Below are 27,375 nucleotides of genomic sequence, written 5' to 3'. Positions count from 1 at the left end.
AATTATTTATTTTAAAATTTAACACAGCTCCTGAATATGAAATTGCCCGCAAGTCTAGGAAAGCCCCAACCAAGTGTCTGACTCAGTCCAACACAGTCTCATGGATAAATAAAACATCAGGCTCAGAGGCCAAGAAATATGAACATTTTCTTGTGATCGCTCAAAATACTCCTGTGGATAGCACCAGACTGCATGCAAAGTGTCATTCCAATTCAGACAAATTTATCGTAAAATACAAAACTAACAGCATTCAGAAGTCTCTGGAAAAGGTAACAGATAATAGCAGCACTCTCATTATTTGACCATAACGACACTTTCCTTTGGTAAAATGCAAAGGAATTTATAATGAAAAAGGCATTGGCATCAAAAGGTATTCAATCAAACCAGCACAACATATTTTTAAATAATAAATGTGACAAATATTAAAGAAAACCAGGTCAAATTTAAATAAAGATCCAGCAGCAAAGAGTAGAGCTGCAAAGCCAGTTAAATATTTTTGCTTTTCATCCTAAAACAGTCTTTATCAGTATGTTTGGAGTGTTAAGGTTTACATACACATACATCCTAACATACAACATACACATACGTGTATGCACCGTTACTGTTCTAAATACTATTCCTGCATTTAAACACACAAACATTAATACTGATACAACAGAAAATACATCATGGCAGTAGGGAACACACATGCTGTATCTTACCATTTAGACTTCTATGTGTTTGGGATGAGATTGTAACTTAAAACCACGATTTCAAAATGTCAGACTACAACTGGATGTGTCAAATTGGATGTGAGAATCCAGCATGTGAATACTGTTCACCGTATTAGACTGGTTTATGCAGGATGTGCGCAGAAATTCTAGCGTGACTGTCAACAACTCTAGAGGCTCCCGTCAACGTGACACTGATCAAATGGGACAAGATGTCGCATGTGAAGGAATGTCGTAACAGCTGCTCATTTGCTAACTCTGGCGACGTGGAATGAAGCAGACGCAGGGAGGTAATGAAGAAGCATAGGACACATCTTATTGCTTTCCAGATGGTTCCACTACACACGCCTAGTCCTTTAACTGATTTGACACTAATAGAGCTAGTGAAAGCCATTCAAACTCGAGCTGTCCGCCATACTGTTTTCATTCATCCAGACCTGTCAATGCAGCAGATAGTAGGTGACAAAAAACCCGCTGCACCACTGTGATTCACTGGTAAATGTGGCAACCTTTCAAGATACCTTAACGATTACTCTGCCAATGTGAAGTTTTTTTTCCCATCACAGAAAAAAGCAGGTTAAAGTTTAGAGTTCTTCAGCAGCCAGATGTCTGCGCCCCCTCGGTCCACTCACAGACGCTCTAGAGTTCATCACGAAGGGCACGGCGCTGCCATTTAGGATGGTGCGTGACATAATCGGCTGCCTCCAGCACAAGGCGCATGAACTCCTCCACATCAAAGGAGTAGTTGGTAAACTTCGGATGGTCCCCAAGGGTGGGATGGTGACCCTGAGAGAAGCATTAGAGAGGATGTGTGAAACACAGAAGCACAGGAGAAAGACAACATAAGAGCATAGGCGTGTGTGTTTATACGCTAACCTCACTGTTACACGAAGAGGACAAAGATGTTATATAAGTACGAAATGAAGTCTTTACATTTGTTCTGTTGCACCAATAACTGCACATAATTCAGTGTGCACATGTGAGGTTAAGTGTGTGTACACTTATGTTACACAGGTGAGATGAATTACCAAAGCTGCTGCTGGGGTACTGGGAAGCTAATGGCGTATACAGGAGTTTCCCCTACCTTGTCCTGTGGGAGCACTTTGTCCATTTTCTGCCAAGTCACGTATCGAATGCCCCGCAGCCGAGCCAAATCTCGATAGCAGCTCTCATCCTGACAGTTATATCTAGGAGGGACGGATGCAGACACTTTATCTCTTGCTCGCCTCGATCTGCCTCTCTTTCCCTCGTTCTAGCTCAATTTCTCTCTCTCTGTCTCTCTTTCTCTATGCACACAGTGCTTCTTCCTTTGTGTCACCCTCCAAAATCTACACCCAACTCTCTCTATGCTTCTACACACACACACACACACACACACACACACACACACACACACACACACACATTTCAAGTAGCTCCTTTGCTGAGGATTGCCAGGTGTGATGACGAGCTGCTTAATTAGACAGTATTTCACAGTCATATACCAAGTGGCTGAGGGGTACTTTGGACAGAGCAGGCTGCAAAACAAACTGCTCTCCCCGTGCCTGTGCTCCACCTGGCTTTTACTCACACATACACACAACTATACACACATGCATGTGTACAGCTGACACACAGATGGACAATGTCACTCACAGCTCAAAGATGACAGACCAGTCAGGGAGGAAGAGGAGGTGGGTGAGACCAGCCCCGTGCATCCCTATAAAGATGTCAGAGTTGTGGGTGATCCTCAGCTGCTCCAGGAAGGGAACATCCCTGAAAGACAGACAATGAGTTACACATCAGTCATTGTGACTGATTCCTTTATTCTTACACACAGCTGTATAACAATGTGTGGTGACCAATGCTGAGCAGCACTGAAAGCTTCCTAGACTCGTGTAGCCAGCGCTCTATAACTCACTTGTATTTGTAGTCTACCACATTGACCTCCAGTGAAGGCACAGTCTTGAGGGCATTTACCAGCTGTAACAACAACAAAAGAACAGGTTCTGTGATCAATGAGACAGCAAACAAATACAGACAGTGACAATATAAATCACAAGCCTTGTTTTTTACTCATACTTTTTATAACAAATAAGATTTTAAATAGGCACTTAACAGAGGTGGGCAATAAATCGATAGCTGAAGGAGGAGGTGTGAGGGAGTTGTATAAAGTAAAGACAGAAATGTAAAAGAGACAGAAGACAAAGAGAAAGAAAAAGGAGGACAAGCGGTAAGAAAACAGGAGAGTTCTGTGCCGCCTGTCCTGCAGAGTGAAGAACAGGTACAAGGAAGAAAGAGACAAAGAGAAGGGCCAGTGGTGCTGGACTCACCTCCATTTGGTTTAGTATCCTTCTGTATTCTGTGCTGCGTGCAAGCAGGGTGACACGAACACGCCCCTCCTGGAAACAGCAACGCACCCAATAAACAATCAGCCAAGGACAAACAAGAGATAGACAGCTGGGAAAACATGGTGCTCATACAAATTAACGCACTTACAGCGCAGTGGATAATCTCAATAGCCTAAAATCACGTTTAGAGTCCAATTTTTAATGTGACAATGAGATTTTTTTTCCTGAAATAATCTTATTAGTCCAGACAGCCAGCTTAGGGATATTTCTTTTCACGGTCTACTACTGCCATCTTGTGATCAGAAAGAGTATTTAGACTTTTGGAGGGGTCACAATCTGTAACATACTGTTAAACAGTAAGGGCCCTTCATTAGCTTATCATCAAAATAAATGCAGGAAGTTCAAACCAGTGAAATAATCTAAATACAAAAAAACCAAACTATTATACCTCAGTGGTAATTATATATGCAATCAGTACAGACACAATTTCTCTTTTTCGAATTCAAATATATTTCAAAGAGTATTGGGGAAAAGCCAATTGAGCGAAACAAAAAGACAGCAAATTAAGATGAGGTGAGATAGAAGGAGTGGGATGGCAGTAGCAAATGGATAGGACACAATAAAGGAGAGCAGCGTGAGTTTCTGCCTGATGTCATTAATCTAAGGATGAAAGAAAGAGCTGGGAAGAGGGTCAGGGCTGGGAAGACCTCTCATTCAGTTGCCAGCCTGCTATCGCCCGTAGCCCCGTGTCTCACTGAAAAGCCTCTTAGCATATTTCCAGTGAAGAATATGAATACCCAATGAGCTGCTTCACAGGAAGGAAGAAGTTATCGGGCCTCGCTGGTCATAAAGATACAGTCAATCATTACAAGCATGGCACCATAAAGCACTTATGAGGAGGTCTGGAGAGTTATAGATGAAGAATATGAATAAGGAAGTGAGTGCATGGCACTGTCAGTATACAGTTATGCGTGTACTCTTTCAGAAAGTACTATATCAGGTTGGGGTGAGGTGGGTGTTGGGGTAGGTGTAGTGTCATTGATGCACTTAGTATCCAATAACCAATCAACTATTGTAGAAGTCAACATCGTGGTTATGTTACACTTACTGCTGATGGCAAATGATGGCAGACTCAGTGCAAAAGAGGAGGTGCCATCAAGGCAAACATTTTTAAAGGCATCGATCGTGGACTTTTGCAGAGTCTGGGCCAGATGTTTCTGAATGTTACTTACAGAATATGGAAGAGGAAATTATGTTTCTTTTCCTTATTCCTAAAGACTTCCTATTGAAGTTTATAGTGCACATCCATAATGTCGGTGTAATACTCAACTGCCAAGCATTAGAGCGTCCACGTGTGTAATTTGCTTCTACAAATTATGGGTGCAGCCGAATAGTCAGTTTTGCTTAGGAAGGTTCCCTGGAAGTATTTGTGTCCAGATACAAAGAAAATTTAGTTACCTTGTTTTTTAATTACCTCATTTAGCATAAGCTACAGTGGACTATCCTTAATGAAAGGAGAGACGATAATACCGTCCTACTACTTAGAGCAGTGATCAACAAAACACAAGAGATAGAACAGACCATGTAAATGTTAATTAAAACTGTTTTCCACCTCATGCATTAACTTGATAAATTGTTTTCAATGCTGCAGCGAAATCTTCTTCCTGTTCAGGTGTTGCCTTGAGTGAAGATTATAGGTTGTATTACACTGTATTAAAATAAACCACCTTTACGATTTGCCATAGTTCCGTTTCCATTATTGCAAGCATTTTGAATTATCAGTAAATAGTTTCAAAATGGCACAGATCTCCCATCACGCTCTTAGGGAGTTGGTAAGTGCAGTTGGGATTCTTTAAGCAACATGCTTCTATTTTCCTAAGACCTTGTAAAATCTTCTTCAAACCTTTCCTTGATTTCATTACATTTTCCACCAAAGTGAGGAAAAAGCAGTTAGAAAAAGAGAGCGATATGAGAGAGACCCTCTTGTCTTACAGGGCTATAATCATACAATATGAAAAGCCTTGAGCTAACCGCTGTAGAAAAGAAGCGGAATTAGGAAAAGGAAATTTTTTAGGGTATTCAACTGTGACCTGGGAAAAAACTTGACATTCCCTATCAGAAATTGAATCCAGACTATGGCAGCAAGAGCACCAAATCTTAACCACTAGACCATTAACGAGACTCTGGCTGCAGAAGATTCAAGACACTTCTACCGGTGGGCTATTTGCTTCCACATATTCATGTTAACTGTAAAAAAAAACAAGAAAAAAAATAAAATCTACAGGTTCTTAAAGTGCATTGGCCATTTGTAGGCTCTATGACGAACTTTCCAGACCCTTGTCCACAGGTTGTAGCTGTAAGCAAGTAAGTAAATAAAATAAGTAAAGTTTATTTATTAAGTGCTTTTCACAAACAAACAGTCACAAAATACTGTACACAAAAAGAGTAAAAGAAATAAGAACATTAAGTGCCATGAAAGCTAAGACAAAGTAAGACACAATAAAATAAGCAATGTCACTGGGGGAAAATGTTAAAATGTATGTGCAAAATGTTTTGTTCCTATTTGTGCTTTTGTTAGTCTTTAAGCTTAGCAATTCTAACAGAAGACAAAAGTCCCATCCACCTCTCTAGAGAAGTCAAAGACAAAGACTAAATAAACAGACACCAGCCTGAACCTGTGGCAATAAATCCCTCAAAAGGAGACCATCCTTCACTCATAATGTTTTACCTGCTCTTACTGTTAAACTCGTAGCCTGAAGAGGCATTACCCATTGCATCAGACCTGCTGTTTCTGAAAATGGCTTTACAGAAAAATAAACATTTTAATATAGACATTATAAGATGAGATAAACGTGCATTAGCAAAGAAAAAAATTTAAAATACATCCAACTTATGCTTAGTCTTTATTTACTGAATGTATTAGTCAATGTCCCACTGATTACAGTTTAGCCTTTTCCATGAATCAAACCCATGATATCAATGAGCAAATCAAATTTTACCTGAGACCACCAAAGCAGCTCAGTAAGTACTTTTATCTTACATAGTCCCACAATTTTATTGTGAATACATAGGGTAAGAGGCACTACTGCTCTCCCTAAAGTCTGCTCAAGAAACAATATCTTAATTGTTATGCAAACAGTGAGTCCACAGAAGTGGTCGCAAACGAGCTTTTAACTGAAAACTTTTTAACCAAAATAATTGTTCAAAGGCTTGATTCAGTAGCAGTATGATCTATGCACAAGAAAGAAACTTCTGAATGCTTTCACAGGTTCTCTATAGTGGTGAAGTGCAGCCATAATGTTATTTATGAGAAATTATTTGGTGTTATGTATATTATATGGTATAACTCGGACACAGGAAAAGTAATTGCTGTGTTTCCCTAGAGATTTTGTTCCTACCTTTGGCTTGTCTTGTGTGATGTTGAGTCGATGCAGGATGTGCTGGGAAAATGCCCGAAACATCCCTTCACTGTAGCAGTCTGAGATCTGTCATTAACACAGTACATAAAGAGTCAATTTCAATAACATTTATAATTTATATATTACATACATTTATATAACTATTTTTTAACTGTTTAATATCAAATATTGTACTAGAATATGTATGCAGTCATACATAAATACTACTCTGAAATTTGAAATGAAGTAAAAACTAATTGAATCTAGCAATACCATCACATTACTGCACTGGACGGTGATAAAAAGAAATAATAAAAGAAATATATACTGTATATTACACACATAGGGAAACTGACAGCTGTATAGATATTTGCTTATCTCCCTGGAGTGAGTATCATATGAGATGAGGCATTTCTCAGGTTTTAGAATATCACATACACACCGTTGTACTGCAGCTGTAAATGTGAGCACATGAATATAAACATGATGTGCAGCAGGGGCAATCAAAAGCAGCTTGAGGCTGACCTATCAATATTTCACACCTCAAGGCTGGAACCACAGGACGACACATATTTACGTGGGATCCTCTTTGTAGTAATCTCCTTGGAATTATCATTTAAATAACATAAGCACTTGCTGAGCCTTTGAATATATTACAAAAATATTTGACCTAAACTGCATGTTTACGACTACACCAGATATCTTGAATTTAGGAAAGACCTTTAAATATATGCAATGTGAGATAAAAATAGATAGAGACGCAAACAAAGCAGGTTTGAAGATGTAAGACACTGCAGTTTTCATATAGCAAATACATATATGAATCTCAGTAGTTACACTAATTTTCACACATACACACACACACATGCGGGGGGTAACTTACAAGAGGAGTGTTGTAAAAAAGACCATATCTCATTCTTGGGAGAAGGGAGAAGAAGGCATCTTTGAAGCAAACCTATACACAAATGGGAAGAGATCAAACTTTAACTATCTGATATGACGCAGAAATTATTGTCAAGTTGTAATAATGACATCTACATGCATGCATGTATTGGGAGTCTATAACAACACTTGTACTACCATATCAGAAAAGCCAAACAATCCCCTGATGGTTTCAACTCTTTCAAAAACCGCACATTGTTTGTGACACTGGAATGATATTAGATCCTGACCAGTAAAGGATTTTTAGGATTCAGAATCAGAATCAGAATCAGAAAGGGTTTTATTGCCAAATGTTGAGCAGGTTTACAACATTAGGAAATTGCTGCGGTGCTTCAGTGCAAACATACTGTCATAAATTGCGCTTAAATAGACATGAAAAAATAAAAGTAAGAATAAGAAGGATTGATAAGGATTGATACCCTTACCAATATTTGGGGATTTAAAAATAAGATATTACAATACCTTTACCTTTCACACATGTTAAACATAAACAGGTTTTCCTAACATGTGTTATTCCTAGTTTTTTATTTACCTTACCCCTCATCAAACCACTGGCATTTCAAATATGTGTGTTGCCAACAAAGATCTTACAGAGTGCCCTCTTGTGGAAAACTATGCCATATAAACACTCAGAACATAGTTGAAGAGTATTTCCGCCATTTCTTCTTTACTTTTCACATTTTTCATTTTCAGCCATTATAAATGCAAATAGTAGTATCGTCCTAAACATGTGGAAGCTGACTTTAAAACAATGATCAACTCTAATTTTTTTCTACTCTCTAGGAAGCACTTTCTTGTGCCATTCTTAAGCAACTTGGCTTGATTTCATTAGTTTAATAAATTAATTCTTTATGAGAATTGTGAGATCAGACTTTGATCTCTGACTAATCGTTCAAAACATTCATGAGAGCATCCTTCGCACTACCAAAAGAAAAAAAGAAGAAAAAAAACACCAAACAAAAAGAGCACACACATTCAGAGCAAGTCAGGAGTCAAACCCAAGAACATCTGAGCTCATTGTGCCACTGACCCCCTCTGAAACTGAGCAAATGTAAGGTGAGGTGACAATTTGTTATTTGAACAAATTTCAGGGCTGAATTTGTTCATAATTTTCTGATTCTGGTCTCTGCCCAGTCAATTAGTGTATCTCCATGTTAAGCAATTAGTAAGACTATGTAAATATAGTGCAGTTCAAACACCAAAGAAAAGGTAGAGCATCTATATTTTGGCCTCAGCAACAGAGAATAATGTCAAAATTATTTTCCAGGACAGCTGTGTAGGTACAGGGCATCTTCTCCTGAACCTCTAAAAATACCTGGTTTGCCAGAGTTGTGATTATACCTACTCTTTTTGAGTCAAAAGTCTTCAGATGGATGATGTCATACTCTGAGAAGGCCCTCCACGTTTCACTGAACAGATCTCCATAACCATAAAAACTCTGGGAGAAACATATAAAATGGGCAACAAATGTTGATTCAATCTCTGTCACAGCAGAAATAAAAAAAACAAAGCAATAAAATCCAAATTAACTACATTATGCCTCAAGCACCACCAGAGGCAGTTCTTCTGAAGTTTTGCTTTTGTACAAAAAAATCTATTACCACACTATTATGCGGCAGCTTGCAGCACTGTGCAATTTGTGATGAAAGGTCACTGCTTTCCCTCTTCCTGCCAGTTTTCTCTAACTCTGAAAGAGGCGTTTATAAATTCATGGGGAAATAGACAACGGGAAACTCCAGCCCTGTGTCTTCTTCTGACAGACAAGTGTGGCATAAACATTTTAGGCATTAAGTGCAGCAAAACAAAGATTTGGAAGGTTATTAATTTATTTATTAGTCATTGTATTTACTTCATTATCCATTATTATTTCCCTTAAATGGAAATAATTAATTAACAAACCCATTGTAGATTAAAACCACCACTGAAACAGCAGTGGCAAGCATCAGGTACCCACCGTGTCCCACATGACAATGTTGATATCTGAGCTGAAGGAGTTATTGATGTGCTGGGAGATGTATAGGTTGATGAAGTCACAGAAATGGTGGTACATGTTCACCCCTGTTACACAAACAAATAAAATACATATATATATAAATAATTATTATTATTATATTATACTGTTACACTTTCAGACAGTTTTTTAATTCTCAGATCTCTATAATGTCATAGAAATGGGATATCACTAATATTGTCATCTCAGCTGTGGCCCTGTACAACACCAAAGCTTGTGTTTCGAAGGCACACTCAGAGAGTTGGCCTAAAGAGAGCAAAAATCATGATCAAAGTAAATAACCGGTCGGTTAGTATAAGACAAATAAAGATTATTCTGAGTTGTGACTCATGCAAAGCTGCTCTAGTAGAATTAAAGAATCAAATATGGATATGAGAATAGCTCACAGAGCTTTTACATTTTCACCTTCCTTTTAATCTTTTCATCTTGGCGATGGCCTATACCTGTTGCTTCTCTACGATGTCTTTGCTATGTAACAACTCCTATTCCATGTTTTCACTACCCTGAACCCCTCATACAATAGTGTTATTGTTGGTAAAGTTCCATCTCACCTTGACTTGGTTTCCTATTCAAGCTGGTAGACACAAACACAGTGTGCTTGACTGCTCAATGCAAAGTCACATTTAAGGCAGACTGCGAACTATCTATTTTGATTTCTTTAATTTTAATTTTAATTTTAATTTTTCTCTGATTTTAGACAAAAAATATCACTAGTATTCATTTGTGTGGATAAAAGCAGAAAAAATGCTGTCAATACATTGCTGTAACATTTAAATGAGGTTTTAAATGCGTCAGTTTCAAGTATAGTAAGAGTAAAAGATTCAAGCTTTCTGTTAAGGTTTCAGGGCTTTAATTTGAGTCCAGTAAATCTTTATTACTCACCAGCATCGAGTTTCATGAAAACTGTAGGTTTTTCAACTATTAGGTCACAGTAACCATCCTCTATGGGATGAAAATCCAGATTTGTGTATGTCTGCAGCTCAGCATACCTACAAAAACATCAAACAACTATTGTAAATAAAACAGAAAAATTATAAAATTATAAAAATTATATATGTAACTGGAAAGGCAGGACATGATGAAAAAAACATATGAACACACCAATAAAAACAAACACACAAATTAAGACATCAAAACAAATTATTCTTTTAGAAGATTTAGTGATGCAGAATAATCTATATCAGAAAACAAAAACATAATTTTCTGAGCTGTTGTCACAAGTGTTTACTGTTAACTGCAACGACAAAATCATGTTATGCAATAAGCTTAGCTCACTTGAAGAAGCTTCACATAACACTTCATGGGCATTTATGAAGATTAATAATCAAGTGAAATGAAAAATTCATTGAGAATTATAACTATAAAACTGTAAATTTTCGCTAGGTGGAAACATACATTAACTATCTATTTCTTTCAAGGATTATGTAACTGTAAATATGTAATAGCAGTTGACACATGTAGTTAGGACTTTTACAGACCTGGAACAATATTTGGTTATTATTTATATAATTATCCTACCATTGGCGCGATGAGTAAACAAACTAATCTTAAAGGGCAAGAAAACCAAAAGGTCAGGTGAGGTCAAAGTTTGTTCTCTGACCAAATTTGTACAATATTTAAGAGCGTATCCATTCCAACACGAAAAAATGCACGCACTGCATTTTTGCTGTAGCTTCCAGACAAAATCTTTGCTCACTTGTCCACATCCTTGGTGTTTGTCTCTTTAACTGGCCTTGGAGGACCCGCTCTGTCGCATGCCAATGTGTTTTGTGCACAGTAAGTAGATGAGCCTGCCTCTACTCCCTGGTCTTAGGCTATTTATGCAGTGTTAGACAGCATGAAAATCATGCCTCCAAGCTACTAAAATCTTCCCAAAGCCACAGAATCAGATGCTAAACGAACTGGTGAGAAACATTGATTTACCTACCATGTTTTAAAACCAAAAGAGGAGCTGGGCCCAAAAAGACTTGCAACTCTTCTAGATGACAAAAAGCTTCAAAGGTGATTGAATTCACTGAGAAGTGAATTCAGTCATACTTTTCATGCTGTCTAACACTGCATAAATAGCCTAAGACCAGGGAGTAGAGGCAGGCTCATCTACTTACTGTGCACAAGACACATTGGCATGCGACAGAGCGGGTCCTCCAAGGCCAGTTAAAGAGACAAACACCAAGGATGTGGACAAGTGAGCAAAGATTTTGTCTGGAAGCTACAGCAAGTCTCTGTTGTTTGCCTAAGTTGTATAAACAGGAGGTAATTTAAAGACCCATTGTCTGCACGATCAACTGTGCTACATACAATATCGAAAGGCTTTTGGCTTCGGTCCTCAAGCCGTCGGTAGGCAGCTGGAAACGCCATCCTCAGAACGCTATGGATTTCATGAAGAAGGTCAGCCATATCGTTATGTAGGCAGAGGACACTACGGTCACTTACAATGGTAGAACTCTCTTCCGTTGTCTTACAGCTACCGAAGAAGTGGTGCTAGTTCACAAGAGCTTACAGGATGACCCCACCCTCACCAACAGGACCACCCTCAACACCAACAAAGTGTGAGTGTGTGGGTGCACCATGAATTCCCCAGTTTAACCCATTGTGGCTAACTCTTATAAGCAGGAAGTGGGAAACAAAGACTGCTAAGTCATCCTGTCCTCGAACACCACTGGTTCAAATATGTGGATGACGCCTGGGTGAAAGTCAAATTTCGGGATGTAAAACCAATCACAGATGACATTAAGGTGGTGCAAAAACACATCAGGTTCACCAGGAAGGATATGAAAAATGACACGCTAGCTTTCTTAGACTGGGAAATTGCCATCAGTAATAGGGGACATTTGAAAGTCATTGCGTAGTGTAAGCCAACGCATACAGTACTTAAGGTTTGACTCTCATCATCCACAACCTAGCACGACCTAGATGTCATCAGGATGCTATAAGACAGAGGGAACACCATGAGATTGGCTGCTGTGAGTAAATGTGATCATTCTAGCTGGATATTTGTTAAACCTTGGAAGGTACCCAAAGAACGCTACGGGGGAACTGAGCGAGACGAAGGACAAGCTCTGGCTGAAGGAAAACCTTTGGTGATCCCTTATGGTTTTAGGAGTATCAGAGGAGCTCAGATGCACTGTCTGAAAACGCTGTGCCTCGGTGGTTTTCACCCTCCGAAACTGACAGCATTGCTCCCAATATGCACAAAAGCAAGCAGACACTTCGAGCCAGCCAGGAGTCGAACCTAGAATCTTCTGATCCGTAGTCAGATGCGTTATCCATTGCGCCACTGGCCCCCCGCCAAGAAAATCAAAAGGTCAGGTGAGGTCAAAGTTTGTTCTCTGACCAAATTTGTACACTATTTAAGAGCGTATCCATTCCAACACGAAAAAAAAGCACGCACTGCGAACCAGCCAGGAGTCGAACCTAGAATCTTCTGATCCGTAGTCAGACGCGTTATCCATTGCGCCACTGGCCCACCTACAACGATCCCTGAAAGGGCAGGTCAGGTCAGGTCACACTTCGATCGCCTGCAGAATTCAAAGATAATCCTTCAAAATATTCCAGAAAGCAAAATCTCTTGATGCAGGCTCAAAACATCCAGGTAAGAAAAATCCCACAATGTTGATTCTGTTTATACTGTTTCTAGTTTCCAGGTGAGCACAATCAACTTTGTCGGATTTCCTTACGCGGTTGATTGAACATCCATCCAGACATTTTGCCTCCCTTTGGCAAGGACTGCCTGAAGCTGCTACGTGAGTATAAGCAGGTGGCATGTAAGATGGCAGACTACAGGAACCGCTTGAGATTTAGCCTCAGACCTAAACAGGCTGGGATTACTCCTAAAAGTCTGCAAATGACATCATCTGTTTAAACAACACCTGCAAAGCCAGGCTTCTACCTTTCTACCTATAAAACCCGAGAGCAGCCAAATGGCTGGTAGGCTTTTAGCTAAGCTTTAGCTTCAGCCAAGTGGAAGCTAAATTGGCTAGTCATTCATATGTATATTAGGTCGTTACCTGGGAATTCTGGAGGGAGGGGAGTGGGGGTGTGTGATTGAGGGCGTGGGGGAGCTGCTAAAAGCTGTGCACTTCCTTTTGTGTTTCATCTTGATGCATTCTCAATCATCCAGGGAAATAAATCTCCAAAAGTCACCAACTTGGAGTGTTTCAGTTTGCCATCTTAGGGAGAAATCAACACACATGGGTGTATGTCCTTTGTTGCGGAGATTTATTGATAAAAACAGTACAAAAAACCAACCATTTGTACACATATTTACGGGCTTTGTGCCTTCAGAACTGCCTTAATTTTCAGCAAGATGATGGAAAGATTCCTTAGACTTTGACATGATAGCATTACACAGTTGCAGTAGATTTGTCAGCGAATATCCATGATGCACTTTCCCATGTAAGGTGCTCTACTGGATTGAGATCTGGTGACTGTGGAGTCCATTTGAGTACTGTGAACAAGGAATGGGAATGGATAAGAATTTAGTAATTCTGATTCTATTATTGATATCACTTACTGATTCGATTCCTCATTGATTCACTTTGACAATGACCACCATTGCTAAGCTGCATACGAAAGACATTACATTGATACAATGTTGTTGCATGTTTGTTGTGATCAGTGTTCGGATCTCTACTCAGAAAAAGTAATTATTACACACATTACACTGAATGCTTTCCCTAAAAGTAATGCAGTATGTTAATTACACCAAGAAAAATTAATTCCTCCACTTTACCATCGCGGTGTTGTGCAATAAAAATAAAAGTTATGTCCATATCCACACCATATACTGCAATGCCATTTCCCTCCTCTGGCACACAACCTGAAATCGGATGGATAAACAAGCAGACTAGCAAATTCAAAAAATTGGATGCTGGGTACCGGTTTTCTACAAGAACCAGTTCACGATTTTTCTATGGTGCCAGTTAATATTACTTTTTATTTTTCGCATGTATCTTTTGACAGTCTAGTCTGGCCATGCATCTTGCGGGGGGTTACCAGGGTTCCATCTCTAAATGACTGCTGGTCAGCAAACCTGGGAAACCCACAGATAATTGGAACTATGGCACGAAACCGCTTCCAAGACATCATGCAACACCTACGCTTTGATGACAAGTCCACCCGCAGTGATCGAGCAAAGTTCGCTGCAATTTCCAGTGTGTGGGGATCATTTGTCACCAACTGCATCACGTGCTACAACCCTGGTCTACATATCACCGTTGATGAACAGCTTTTCCCATCAAAGACTCGGTGCTGTTTCCTGCAGTATATTGCAAGTAAACCTGACAAGTTTGGGACACAAACACACAAATGCAAGAACAATCATGCCACTGTGCGATGTGTTCACTGCAACAGATACACATGTGGTAAATGCAGACTACAGATACCATGGCAGTGCCAGGATTGTGAGTGATTGCTGAAAATGTTGAAATGTACTCACTCACTTTTTATTATTATTTGTAAATATGTGTACAAATGGTTGGTTTTTTGTACTGTTTTTATCAATAAATCTCAGCAACAAAGGACATACACCCATGTGTGTTGATTTCTCCCTAAGATGGCAAACTGAAACACTCCAAGTTGGTGACTTTTGGAGATTTATTTCCCTGGATGATTGAGAATGCATCAAGATGAAACACAAAAGGAAGTGCACAGCTTTTAGCAGCTCCCCCACGCCCTCAATCACACACCCCCACTCCCCTCCCTCCAGAATTCCAAGGTAACAACCTAATATACATATGAATGACTAGCCAATTTAGCTTCCACTTGGCTGAAGCTAAAGCTTAGCTAAAAGCCTACCAGCCATTTGGCAACTCTCCGGGTTTTATAGGTAGAAAAGCCAAATGGCTGGTCTCTGGGAGTTTAAGTTCCCAAAGCCACAGAATCAGATGCTAAACGAACTGGTGAGAAACATTGATTTACCTACCATGTTTTAAAACCAAAAGAGGAGCTGGGCCCAAAAAGACTTGCAACTCTTCTAGATGACAAAAAGCTTCAAAGGTGATTGAATTCACTGAGAAGTGAATTCAGTCATACTTTTCATGCTGTCTAACACTGCATAAATAGCCTAAGACCAGGGAGTAGAGGCAGGCTCATCTACTTACTGTGCACAAGACACATTGGCATGCGACAGAGCGGGTCCTCCAAGGCCAGTTAAAGAGACAAACACCAAGGATGTGGACAAGTGAGCAAAGATTTTGTCTGGAAGCTACAGCAAGTCTCTGTTGTTTGCCTAAGTTGTATAAACAGGAGGTAATTTAAAGACCCATTGTCTGCACGATCAACTGTGCTACATACAATATCGAAAGGCTTTTGGCTTCGGTCCTCAAGCCGTCGGTAGGCAGCTGGAAACGCCATCCTCAGAACGCTATGGATTTCATGAAGAAGGTCAGCCATATCGTTATGTAGGCAGAGGACACTACGGTCACTTACAATGGTAGAACTCTCTTCCGTTGTCTTACAGCTACCGAAGAAGTGGTGCTAGTTCACAAGAGCTTACAGGATGACCCCACCCTCACCAACAGGACCACCCTCAACACCAACAAAGTGTGAGTGTGTGGGTGCACCATGAATTCCCCAGTTTAACCCATTGTGGCTAACTCTTATAAGCAGGAAGTGGGAAACAAAGACTGCTAAGTCATCCTGTCCTCGAACACCACTGGTTCAAATATGTGGATGACGCCTGGGTGAAAGTCAAATTTCGGGATGTAAAACCAATCACAGATGACATTAAGGTGGTGCAAAAACACATCAGGTTCACCAGGAAGGATATGAAAAATGACACGCTAGCTTTCTTAGACTGGGAAATTGCCATCAGTAATAGGGGACATTTGAAAGTCATTGCGTAGTGTAAGCCAACGCATACAGTACTTAAGGTTTGACTCGCATCATCCACAACCTAGCACGACCTAGATGTCATCAGGACGCTATAAGACAGAGGGAACACCATGAGATTGGCTGCTGTGAGTAAATGTGATCATTCTAGCTGGATATTTGTTAAACCTTGGAAGGTACCCAAAGAACGCTACGGGGGAACTGAGCGAGACGAAGGACAAGCTCTGGCTGAAGGAAAACCTTTGGTGATCCCTTATGGTTTTAGGAGTATCAGAGGAGCTCAGATGCACTGTTTGAAAACGCTGTGCCTCGGTGGTTTTCACCCTCCGAAACTGACAGCATTGCTCCCAATATGCACAAAAGCAAGCAGACACTTCGAGCCAGCCAGGAGTCGAACCTAGAATCTTCTGATCCGTAGTCAGATGCGTTATCCATTGCGCCACTGGCCCCCCGCCAAGAAAATCAAAAGGTCAGGTGAGGTCAAAGTTTGTTCTCTGACCAAATTTGTACACTATTTAAGAGCGTATCCATTCCAACACGAAAAAAAAGCACGCACTGCGAACCAGCCAGGAGTCGAACCTAGAATCTTCTGATCCGTAGTCAGACGCGTTATCCATTGCGCCACTGGCCCACCTACAACGATCCCTGAAAGGGCAGGTCAGGTCAGGTCACACTTCGATCGCCTGCAGAATTCAAAGATAATCCTTCAAAATATTCCAGAAAGCAAAATCTCTTGATGCAGGCTCAAAACATCCAGGTAAGAAAAATCCCACAATGTTGATTCTGTTTATACTGTTTCTAGTTTCCAGGTGAGCACAATCAACTTTGTCGGATTTCCTTACGCGGTTGATTGAACATCCATCCAGACATTTTGCCTCCCTTTGGCAAGGACTGCCTGAAGCTGCTACGTGAGTATAAGCAGGTGGCATGTAAGATGGCAGACTACAGGAACCGCTTGAGATTTAGCCTCAGACCTAAACAGGCTGGGATTACTCCTAAAAGTCTGCAAATGACATCATCTGTTTAAGGCCTCCAAGCTACTAAAATCTTCCCAAAGCCACAGAATCAGATGCTAAACGAACTGGTGAGAAACATTGATTTACCTACCATGTTTTAAAACCAAAAGAGGAGCTGGGCCCAAAAAGACTTGCAACTCTTCTAGATGACAAAAAGCTTCAAAGGTGATTGAATTCACTGAGAAGTGAATTCAGTCATACTTTTCATGCTGTCTAACACTGCATAAATAGCCTAAGACCAGGGAGTAGAGGCAGGCTCATCTACTTACTGTGCACAAGACACATTGGCATGCGACAGAGCGGGTCCTCCAAGGCCAGTTAAAGAGACAAACACCAAGGATGTGGACAAGTGAGCAAAGATTTTGTCTGGAAGCTACAGCAAGTCTCTGTTGTTTGCCTAAGTTGTATAAACAGGAGGTAATTTAAAGACCCATTGTCTGCACGATCAACTGTGCTACATACAATATCGAAAGGCTTTTGGCTTCGGTCCTCAAGCCGTCGGTAGGCAGCTGGAAACGCCATCCTCAGAACGCTATGGATTTCATGAAGAAGGTCAGCCATATCGTTATGTAGGCAGAGGACACTACGGTCACTTACAATGGTAGAACTCTCTTCCGTTGTCTTACAGCTACCGAAGAAGTGGTGCTAGTTCACAAGAGCTTACAGGATGACCCCACCCTCACCAACAGGACCACCCTCAACACCAACAAAGTGTGAGTGTGTGGGTGCACCATGAATTCCCCAGTTTAACCCATTGTGGCTAACTCTTATAAGCAGGAAGTGGGAAACAAAGACTGCTAAGTCATCCTGTCCTCGAACACCACTGGTTCAAATATGTGGATGACGCCTGGGTGAAAGTCAAATTTCGGGATGTAAAACCAATCACAGATGACATTAAGGTGGTGCAAAAACACATCAGGTTCACCAGGAAGGATATGAAAAATGACACGCTAGCTTTCTTAGACTGGGAAATTGCCATCAGTAATAGGGGACATTTGAAAGTCATTGCGTAGTGTAAGCCAACGCATACAGTACTTAAGGTTTGACTCTCATCATCCACAACCTAGCACGACCTAGATGTCATCAGGACGCTATAAGACAGAGGGAACACCATGAGATTGGCTGCTGTGAGTAAATGTGATCATTCTAGCTGGATATTTGTTAAACCTTGGAAGGTACCCAAAGAACGCTACGGGGGAACTGAGCGAGACGAAGGACAAGCTCTGGCTGAAGGAAAACCTTTGGTGATCCCTTATGGTTTTAGGAGTATCAGAGGAGCTCAGATGCACTGTTTGAAAACGCTGTGCCTCGGTGGTTTTCACCCTCCGAAACTGACAGCATTGCTCCCAATATGCACAAAAGCAAGCAGACACTTCGAGCCAGCCAGGAGTCGAACCTAGAATCTTCTGATCCGTAGTCAGATGCGTTATCCATTGCGCCACTGGCCCCCCGCCAAGAAAATCAAAAGGTCAGGTGAGGTCAAAGTTTGTTCTCTGACCAAATTTGTACACTATTTAAGAGCGTATCCATTCCAACACGAAAAAAAAGCACGCACTGCGAACCAGCCAGGAGTCGAACCTAGAATCTTCTGATCCGTAGTCAGACGCGTTATCCATTGCGCCACTGGCCCACCTACAACGATCCCTGAAAGGGCAGGTCAGGTCAGGTCACACTTCGATCGCCTGCAGAATTCAAAGATAATCCTTCAAAATATTCCAGAAAGCAAAATCTCTTGATGCAGGCTCAAAACATCCAGGTAAGAAAAATCCCACAATGTTGATTCTGTTTATACTGTTTCTAGTTTCCAGGTGAGCACAATCAACTTTGTCGGATTTCCTTACGCGGTTGATTGAACATCCATCCAGACATTTTGCCTCCCTTTGGCAAGGACTGCCTGAAGCTGCTACGTGAGTATAAGCAGGTGGCATGTAAGATGGCAGACTACAGGAACCGCTTGAGATTTAGCCTCAGACCTAAACAGGCTGGGATTACTCCTAAAAGTCTGCAAATGACATCATCTGTTTAAGGCCTCCAAGCTACTAAAATCTTCCCAAAGCCACAGAATCAGATGCTAAACGAACTGGTGAGAAACATTGATTTACCTACCATGTTTTAAAACCAAAAGAGGAGCTGGGCCCAAAAAGACTTGCAACTCTTCTAGATGACAAAAAGCTTCAAAGGTGATTGAATTCACTGAGAAGTGAATTCAGTCATACTTTTCATGCTGTCTAACACTGCATAAATAGCCTAAGACCAGGGAGTAGAGGCAGGCTCATCTACTTACTGTGCACAAGACACATTGGCATGCGACAGAGCGGGTCCTCCAAGGCCAGTTAAAGAGACAAACACCAAGGATGTGGACAAGTGAGCAAAGATTTTGTCTGGAAGCTACAGCAAGTCTCTGTTGTTTGCCTAAGTTGTATAAACAGGAGGTAATTTAAAGACCCATTGTCTGCACGATCAACTGTGCTACATACAATATCGAAAGGCTTTTGGCTTCGGTCCTCAAGCCGTCGGTAGGCAGCTGGAAACGCCATCCTCAGAACGCTATGGATTTCATGAAGAAGGTCAGCCATATCGTTATGTAGGCAGAGGACACTACGGTCACTTACAATGGTAGAACTCTCTTCCGTTGTCTTACAGCTACCGAAGAAGTGGTGCTAGTTCACAAGAGCTTACAGGATGACCCCACCCTCACCAACAGGACCACCCTCAACACCAACAAAGTGTGAGTGTGTGGGTGCACCATGAATTCCCCAGTTTAACCCATTGTGGCTAACTCTTATAAGCAGGAAGTGGGAAACAAAGACTGCTAAGTCATCCTGTCCTCGAACACCACTGGTTCAAATATGTGGATGACGCCTGGGTGAAAGTCAAATTTCGGGATGTAAAACCAATCACAGATGACATTAAGGTGGTGCAAAAACACATCAGGTTCACCAGGAAGGATATGAAAAATGACACGCTAGCTTTCTTAGACTGGGAAATTGCCATCAGTAATAGGGGACATTTGAAAGTCATTGCGTAGTGTAAGCCAACGCATACAGTACTTAAGGTTTGACTCTCATCATCCACAACCTAGCACGACCTAGATGTCATCAGGACGCTATAAGACAGAGGGAACACCATGAGATTGGCTGCTGTGAGTAAATGTGATCATTCTAGCTGGATATTTGTTAAACCTTGGAAGGTACCCAAAGAACGCTACGGGGGAACTGAGCGAGACGAAGGACAAGCTCTGGCTGAAGGAAAACCTTTGGTGATCCCTTATGGTTTTAGGAGTATCAGAGGAGCTCAGATGCACTGTTTGAAAACGCTGTGCCTCGGTGGTTTTCACCCTCCGAAACTGACAGCATTGCTCCCAATATGCACAAAAGCAAGCAGACACTTCGAGCCAGCCAGGAGTCGAACCTAGAATCTTCTGATCCGTAGTCAGATGCGTTATCCATTGCGCCACTGGCCCCCCGCCAAGAAAATCAAAAGGTCAGGTGAGGTCAAAGTTTGTTCTCTGACCAAATTTGTACAATATTTAAGAGCGTATCCATTCCAACACGAAAAAAAAGCACGCACTGCGAACCAGCCAGGAGTCGAACCTAGAATCTTCTGATCCGTAGTCAGACGCGTTATCCATTGCGCCACTGGCCCACCTACAACGATCCCTGAAAGGGCAGGTCAGGTCAGGTCACACTTCGATCGCCTGCAGAATTCAAAGATAATCCTTCAAAATATTCCAGAAAGCAAAATCTCTTGATGCAGGCTCAAAACATCCAGGTAAGAAAAATCCCACAATGTTGATTCTGTTTATACTGTTTCTAGTTTCCAGGTGAGCACAATCAACTTTGTCGGATTTCCTTACGCAGTTGATTGAACATCCATCCAGACATTTTGCCTCCCTTTGGCAAGGACTGCCTGAAGCTGCTACGTGAGTATAAGCAGGTGGCATGTAAGATGGCAGACTACAGGAACCGCTTGAGATTTAGCCTCAGACCTAAACAGGCTGGGATTACTCCTAAAAGTCTGCAAATGACATCATCTGTTTAAGGCCTCCAAGCTACTAAAATCTTCCCAAAGCCACAGAATCAGATGCTAAACGAACTGGTGAGAAACATTGATTTACCTACCATGTTTTAAAACCAAAAGAGGAGCTGGGCCCAAAAAGACTTGCAACTCTTCTAGATGACAAAAAGCTTCAAAGGTGATTGAATTCACTGAGAAGTGAATTCAGTCATACTTTTCATGCTGTCTAACACTGCATAAATAGCCTAAGACCAGGGAGTAGAGGCAGGCTCATCTACTTACTGTGCACAAGACACATTGGCATGCGACAGAGCGGGTCCTCCAAGGCCAGTTAAAGAGACAAACACCAAGGATGTGGACAAGTGAGCAAAGATTTTGTCTGGAAGCTACAGCAAGTCTCTGTTGTTTGCCTAAGTTGTATAAACAGGAGGTAATTTAAAGACCCATTGTCTGCACGATCAACTGTGCTACATACAATATCGAAAGGCTTTTGGCTTCGGTCCTCAAGCCGTCGGTAGGCAGCTGGAAACGCCATCCTCAGAACGCTATGGATTTCATGAAGAAGGTCAGCCATATCGTTATGTAGGCAGAGGACACTACGGTCACTTACAATGGTAGAACTCTCTTCCGTTGTCTTACAGCTACCGAAGAAGTGGTGCTAGTTCACAAGAGCTTACAGGATGACCCCACCCTCACCAACAGGACCACCCTCAACACCAACAAAGTGTGAGTGTGTGGGTGCACCATGAATTCCCCAGTTTAACCCATTGTGGCTAACTCTTATAAGCAGGAAGTGGGAAACAAAGACTGCTAAGTCATCCTGTCCTCGAACACCACTGGTTCAAATATGTGGATGACGCCTGGGTGAAAGTCAAATTTCGGGATGTAAAACCAATCACAGATGACATTAAGGTGGTGCAAAAACACATCAGGTTCACCAGGAAGGATATGAAAAATGACACGCTAGCTTTCTTAGACTGGGAAATTGCCATCAGTAATAGGGGACATTTGAAAGTCATTGCGTAGTGTAAGCCAACGCATACAGTACTTACAGTACTTAAGGTTTGACTCTCATCATCCACAACCTAGCACGACCTAGATGTCATCAGGACGCTATAAGACAGAGGGAACACCATGAGATTGGCTGCTGTGAGTAAATGTGATCATTCTAGCTGGATATTTGTTAAACCTTGGAAGGTACCCAAAGAACGCTACGGGGGAACTGAGCGAGACGAAGGACAAGCTCTGGCTGAAGGAAAACCTTTGGTGATCCCTTATGGTTTTAGGAGTATCAGAGGAGCTCAGATGCACTGTCTGAAAACACTGTGCCTTGGTGGTTTTCACCCTCCGAAACTGACAGCATTGCTCCCAATATGCACAAAAGCAAGCAGACACTTCGAGCCAGCCAGGAGTCGAACCTAGAATCTTCTGATCCGTAGTCAGATGCGTTATCCATTGCGCCACTGGCCCCCCGCCAAGAAAATCAAAAGGTCAGGTGAGGTCAAAGTTTGTTCTCTGACCAAATTTGTACAATATTTAAGAGCGTATCCATTCCACACCGGTTCTGACTTAAACGGTAGTAACCAGACTGAAAAGCAGCGCACATTTCGGTGCTTTATTTCGGTGCTTTTTTTCCCTGAGCTGTGATACACTTCTAGCCAATCATTTTACGTTTCCGAGGATAGTAGGCGGGTCCAGGTACGTACGTTCTTTTAGAGCAGAGCTACAGATTAAAAATGCCCAAGGTGAAGCGGTCAAAAGTCTGGCTGTACTTCACAGCAAAAGATGCAAACTCAGCAGCCTGCAACAAGTGCTTTAAGCTGATACTGTGATACTGTCAAAGGAGGTAACACCTCAAATCCGGTGAAACACCTGGCGACGCATAGCGGGCTTTTTTTTAAAAGCCAAGAAATGCGCCGTATTTGATAGCTTGCTGCGAGACCTCACACCGAGCGCATCTACTGCGGGTGGGTTGCCTGTTATCGGACCCGGAGTTAGCAACATCCCCAAAAACCCGAAGAATAGAGTCCTGGCCCCTAGCCCTGCCAGTGTAGCAGAAATGATGACGGATGATGATGGCAGCAGCAGCCGTTCTTCTCTGCGTGAGTAGCTTAATGTTGTTCGTGTGTAATTTACGTTGAGTAGGCTAACCACGTTATTACATTAATGCACGTAAGGTGAACTAGCAAACATCATCATAGCTACATGCGGCTGTCTTCTTGTTTGATGGCAGATACTCCCTTCACCCTGGCCAAAAAGGCTAAAATGACCAAAGAAAAAGAGGGAAACGGTTAAACATGAGAGGTTTTTGGATAAAGTTTGTGTTTTTTCCATTGTTTAAGCACTGCTTCCAGCCAAGAGTGATACCATATATGCCCCATAGCTGCAGAAAAGGCTAACATTGTTATCTTTTTACAAAAAACCAGCTGAACATGAGAGGTTTTTGGACCAATTTTGTGTTCTCCATTCTTTAAGCACCAGTTTGAGCACCGTTTGAGCACCGGCACCGTTTCAAAAGTACCGATTTGGCACCGGTATCGGATAAAACCTAAACGATACCCATCCCTATTTGTGGATGTGTTTCAGTATTTGACATTGTGTTTTATATTTGTAAATCAAGGAAATCAGTGGGACAAACATCCAGCTTTCTTTTGTTAACAGTGGCTCCGGAAGATTATTAACACAAGCTCAAGATTTCAACAGAAGCCATTCATTGTAGTTTGATTGCTAAGTGTAGGATTCATGTGAATGTATCTGTCCTGCCTCACCAAGACTGCAAGGGGCTTTTGTGGTCGCCCTCTCCAACAAGTGCTTCCTTGATGAGTTTGCAGTGTCCACCAATCTCTCCTGTCTGAATGAAGTCCTCTTTGTACCTGCAGCATAAACACAGTTGACTTTCAAAGCATACTCATTGATGTTTAAAAAAATAAAAATAAAAACTGTATTTTCAAATTGCACTGACCTCTCATGACTTCTGCGTGGCTTTCGTAAGTCCAGGTAAAGATTTGTAGCCTTGCAGAATCTAATGTGACTACAACACTTTAATGAGGAGTCCCCCTTGAAATGCAAATTCATAAATATTTAGTATTCAGGTGACCAGCAAAATGTGGACCTTAAAGGCCATGAGAGTGGCCTCTTTACTAGGTTCTCTCTATACCACTGCTTTTGAACTTGAAATTATTTTAGGCTCATTGTCTGTGGACTCCTGTTGAATACTGCGTCTATTTCTACCTGTTGTTTCTTCCTGTTGACTCAAAGGCGTGTGGGAACTAAGGAAATGAGCAGACTTACTGGCCGGGTAGCCTTGCAGAGTGTTTTGAGCTCAGAGAGGCGCTCTTTGACGTAGCCGAAATCAGCCTGCTTCCAGAAAAGTTCCTGGGCGGCATCCAGTGAACGGGCCCTGACAGATTCAGACAAATCAGCAAAAGCACAACCATTACACCATCGATGACGCACACTTTGCATGAAACCACTTATACTGTGGAAAATTACATACACTGCAACTCAGTAAATCCAAAATTTCTTAATTTAAAAATCACGACAATAACTTTGGTAATTTCACTGAATATGATGTGAGGGACAGTACCATCCAGAGTCAGCTTTGGTGCACATAGGATAGCTGAAGCGTTTCTCTGGATCACAGTTCTTCTCATAACCCCAACAAAAAGACAGATCCTGGAGTGCATCCTGTTGTCAAAATACAAATTAATATAAGCAGTGTTGTGTGTGTATGTAGGAGAGAGAGGGTGTGAGAGAGAAAGAAATAAAGAAAAGTTACATTAAATCTTATCTTTCTTTTAGAAAATCCATTAGAAACAGAATGTAATATGCAATGTGAAAGACACAGCAGTGGTGATGGATTATCTGCTAATCCATTTACCTAACTAACCTAACTAAGCTGATGCAAAGTCTGTCTAGAAGCAATGGCCCCAGGCACTTAGTTGTGTAGTTATTTTGAATTAACAGAATTAACTTTATTCACTTAAGTCTTACAAAAACCACATGGAAAGTTTGCAGTTTCACCAAAATACGATTTTAACAAGCTTTTAATTCAGCTGCTTCTATTTAGAGGAGTCTCTCTCTTGTAAAGAAGCACAGACAAAGCAAAATAAACTGTTAAGTTTCTTCTTTCTGAGTTCAGGAAAACAATATCCATTAAACCAATGCACAGAAATCCTGTATTTCAAAATTACTACTGTGTGGATCACAAGGAAATAGCTCGCATGATGCCTATACTCACAGGCAAAATAATTAATTAACCATTTTCATGTGAGTCATAAGTTAACAAGGTTACCTGTTATATTTTTTACCGTATTCTGAAAGTAAAGTAAAGAACAAACATTAACTCCAACCAAGTTCATATCTTACTTTAAAAGGGCAGAGCGGGTCCAGGCGGCATCGCTTGGCGACCCTCTTGTTGTTGTTCAGGAAATAGGGTACGTGCTCTGGTGGCAGGGAGATCGTGCTGTAGTTGAGAGTTGGTGTTGGTGGTTTGTGGTGTGGGTTTTCAGGCGTCTCAGTGATTACCACAAAGGGTGAAAAAACTATGCTCAGTGCTACCAGGAGCAGCATAGTCAGAATTACACAGACATGCGAAATAGATGCTTCCCTTCACCGCACACTGTGAAAAGGCAAGAGGCAGAGAAACAGACTCAGACTTGCAATGGGTAAAACTTAACACTGGAGTATACAGGCATGTGGGTACAAGCAAGTGCATGGGAGTGTAGCTCTGGGCAGATCTAAGCTTCACAAAAGGAAACGTTTTTTGTTTTTTTGTTTTTGTTAGTGTTAGTGACCTTTCTCCGTTAGTAAGCACAACTGAGGCTGCAGGGCCAAATGAGAAATATTCACTGGTAATAATGTGACCTAATATGCAGGTAGCCAGTGCAGTACCTGGTATTTACACAACAGCCAAATTTGCATGATCAATGCTATTTTGTCAAAAGTATGCATGTTCTTGCACAGCCTGGAGCCTTCGTCCCAATACCATTGACTGATGATTGAATAGTACAGTGTGACCTTTCTTAAAGCAGATACCACATTGTGCTGTATAACAAATGGCTCCCACACAGTTTCACATTCAAATGAAGGGAAGGAAACGAGGAAACTGCCTTATGCTGCACATTTGGTAACAATAGGTGGTGAAGGTTAACGTTATCGGTCATTAATTGCATATTCTCCTGGTGGTAACGTTGACACAGTTAGGTAAAGCTTAAATGTGTGTGACGTTAAGGCGGTGGTACTGATGTAACTGGAGACATGAAATTAAGAGCGCTACATCAAAGCACCGGCTAAGCATATATTGATCAAACTCAGTAATACCTGTGGAACACAAGTAAGCCTAAAACACGTCACCGACGAATTGTATCTATTTTTTACGATTATGGTTAGGTATATTTTAAATCTTTAAAAGGAGTAGTTTTAAAAAAGCCCTTGAGAAATCTGGCTTCATTTCCTCGAGTTTCTGACGTGCAGGAGCTCTCCGAGCGCATGAAAACTTCGTTTTTAGAGCGTTTAATTAATTCTTAAGTTTTAGCTAGCTTCCGGTCAATTAGCAAGTTAACTAAACTTTACCTCTACGTCGCGACCGTCAATAGTGACCTAACAGGCACGTGAGATGAGATTGAGGAGTTGTTGTGATTATAACGCATTACTTAAACGTTTCTTCGTCTGTGGATAAAAAAAAAGGAAAATACGAACTGAGGCTGACCGGTAACTGAAGTATACTATGCAGAGGCTAACATCTAGCCTTTAAGTTCTTGACAAAGACAAGGAGCCCCCTTAACGTTAATTTTAAGATAGACTAAAGAGGCAGTACAAGAAAAGGAGCAAGAAAAAATGTTTTTACATTTCCGAGAAACAAAACCTTTAAAAGAAACGAGACCCTTATCAGTGGTTGCCTATAAAAGATTGCTATAAGTTTATATGAGAGACAGTTTACCTGAATGCAGTCTGCTTTCCCCAGATTGAAGCGATGCAGTGACCGGCGGTCGCCATAACACCGGAAACCTTACACCGGCATGTAATACGAACATTCGGCCATAGGGTGGCGCTGTCCACCGCAGTTTTCTGATAGTAAACGGCACTATAACGCTCTCCACACTCCACGTTATTACAAAA

General features: G+C 41.3%; 1 protein-coding gene and 9 non-coding genes across 11 annotated transcripts; all 10 read right to left on the bottom strand.

Moving 5' to 3' along the window:
* Positions 1-27,288, bottom strand: eogt (EGF domain-specific O-linked N-acetylglucosamine (GlcNAc) transferase). 2 transcript variants are annotated; one of them, XM_085273310.1, is made up of 16 exons: positions 27,197-27,288; positions 25,624-25,876; positions 24,842-24,942; positions 24,547-24,655; positions 24,218-24,312; positions 24,024-24,128; positions 10,274-10,380; positions 9,335-9,438; positions 8,726-8,818; positions 7,322-7,393; positions 6,439-6,525; positions 3,023-3,091; positions 2,611-2,672; positions 2,346-2,465; positions 1,795-1,897; positions 1-1,496 (listed from the first exon to the last, which is right to left on the bottom strand). In XM_085273310.1, the coding sequence occupies exons 2-16, from the start codon at positions 25,825-25,827 to the stop codon at positions 1,350-1,352; spliced, it is 1,578 nt and encodes a 525-aa protein (XP_085129436.1). In that variant the 5' UTR covers positions 25,828-25,876; positions 27,197-27,288; the 3' UTR covers positions 1-1,349. The 2 variants fall into 2 exon arrangements, with proteins under 2 accessions (XP_085129436.1, XP_085129437.1); XM_085273311.1 differs by lacking the exon at positions 27,197-27,288 and adding an exon at positions 26,830-26,931.
* On the bottom strand, positions 12,603-12,675 carry trnar-acg (transfer RNA arginine (anticodon ACG)). Its single transcript has one exon. It is a non-coding gene; the product is annotated as a tRNA-Arg (tRNA).
* On the bottom strand, positions 12,785-12,857 carry trnar-acg (transfer RNA arginine (anticodon ACG)). The gene has a single exon. It is a non-coding gene; the product is annotated as a tRNA-Arg (tRNA).
* trnar-acg (transfer RNA arginine (anticodon ACG)) lies at positions 16,599-16,671 on the bottom strand. The gene has a single exon. It is a non-coding gene; the product is annotated as a tRNA-Arg (tRNA).
* On the bottom strand, positions 16,781-16,853 carry trnar-acg (transfer RNA arginine (anticodon ACG)). The gene has a single exon. It is a non-coding gene; the product is annotated as a tRNA-Arg (tRNA).
* Positions 18,614-18,686, bottom strand: trnar-acg (transfer RNA arginine (anticodon ACG)). Its single transcript has one exon. It is a non-coding gene; the product is annotated as a tRNA-Arg (tRNA).
* On the bottom strand, positions 18,796-18,868 carry trnar-acg (transfer RNA arginine (anticodon ACG)). The gene has a single exon. It is a non-coding gene; the product is annotated as a tRNA-Arg (tRNA).
* Positions 20,629-20,701, bottom strand: trnar-acg (transfer RNA arginine (anticodon ACG)). The gene has a single exon. It is a non-coding gene; the product is annotated as a tRNA-Arg (tRNA).
* Positions 20,811-20,883, bottom strand: trnar-acg (transfer RNA arginine (anticodon ACG)). Its single transcript has one exon. It is a non-coding gene; the product is annotated as a tRNA-Arg (tRNA).
* On the bottom strand, positions 22,653-22,725 carry trnar-acg (transfer RNA arginine (anticodon ACG)). Its single transcript has one exon. It is a non-coding gene; the product is annotated as a tRNA-Arg (tRNA).
* Positions 27,289-27,375: the final 87 nt, after the last annotated feature.

Source organism: Mchenga conophoros, linkage group LG5 (genome assembly GCF_057382185.1).
Source record: "Mchenga conophoros isolate Kocher_MC1m ecotype Shallow Benthic linkage group LG5, M_conophoros_male_GT1.1, whole genome shotgun sequence".
Classification (NCBI taxonomy): Eukaryota; Metazoa; Chordata; class Actinopteri; order Cichliformes; family Cichlidae; genus Mchenga; species Mchenga conophoros.
Note: the sequence above shows the minus strand (reverse complement) of the source record. Positions and strands in the feature narration are given on the sequence as shown.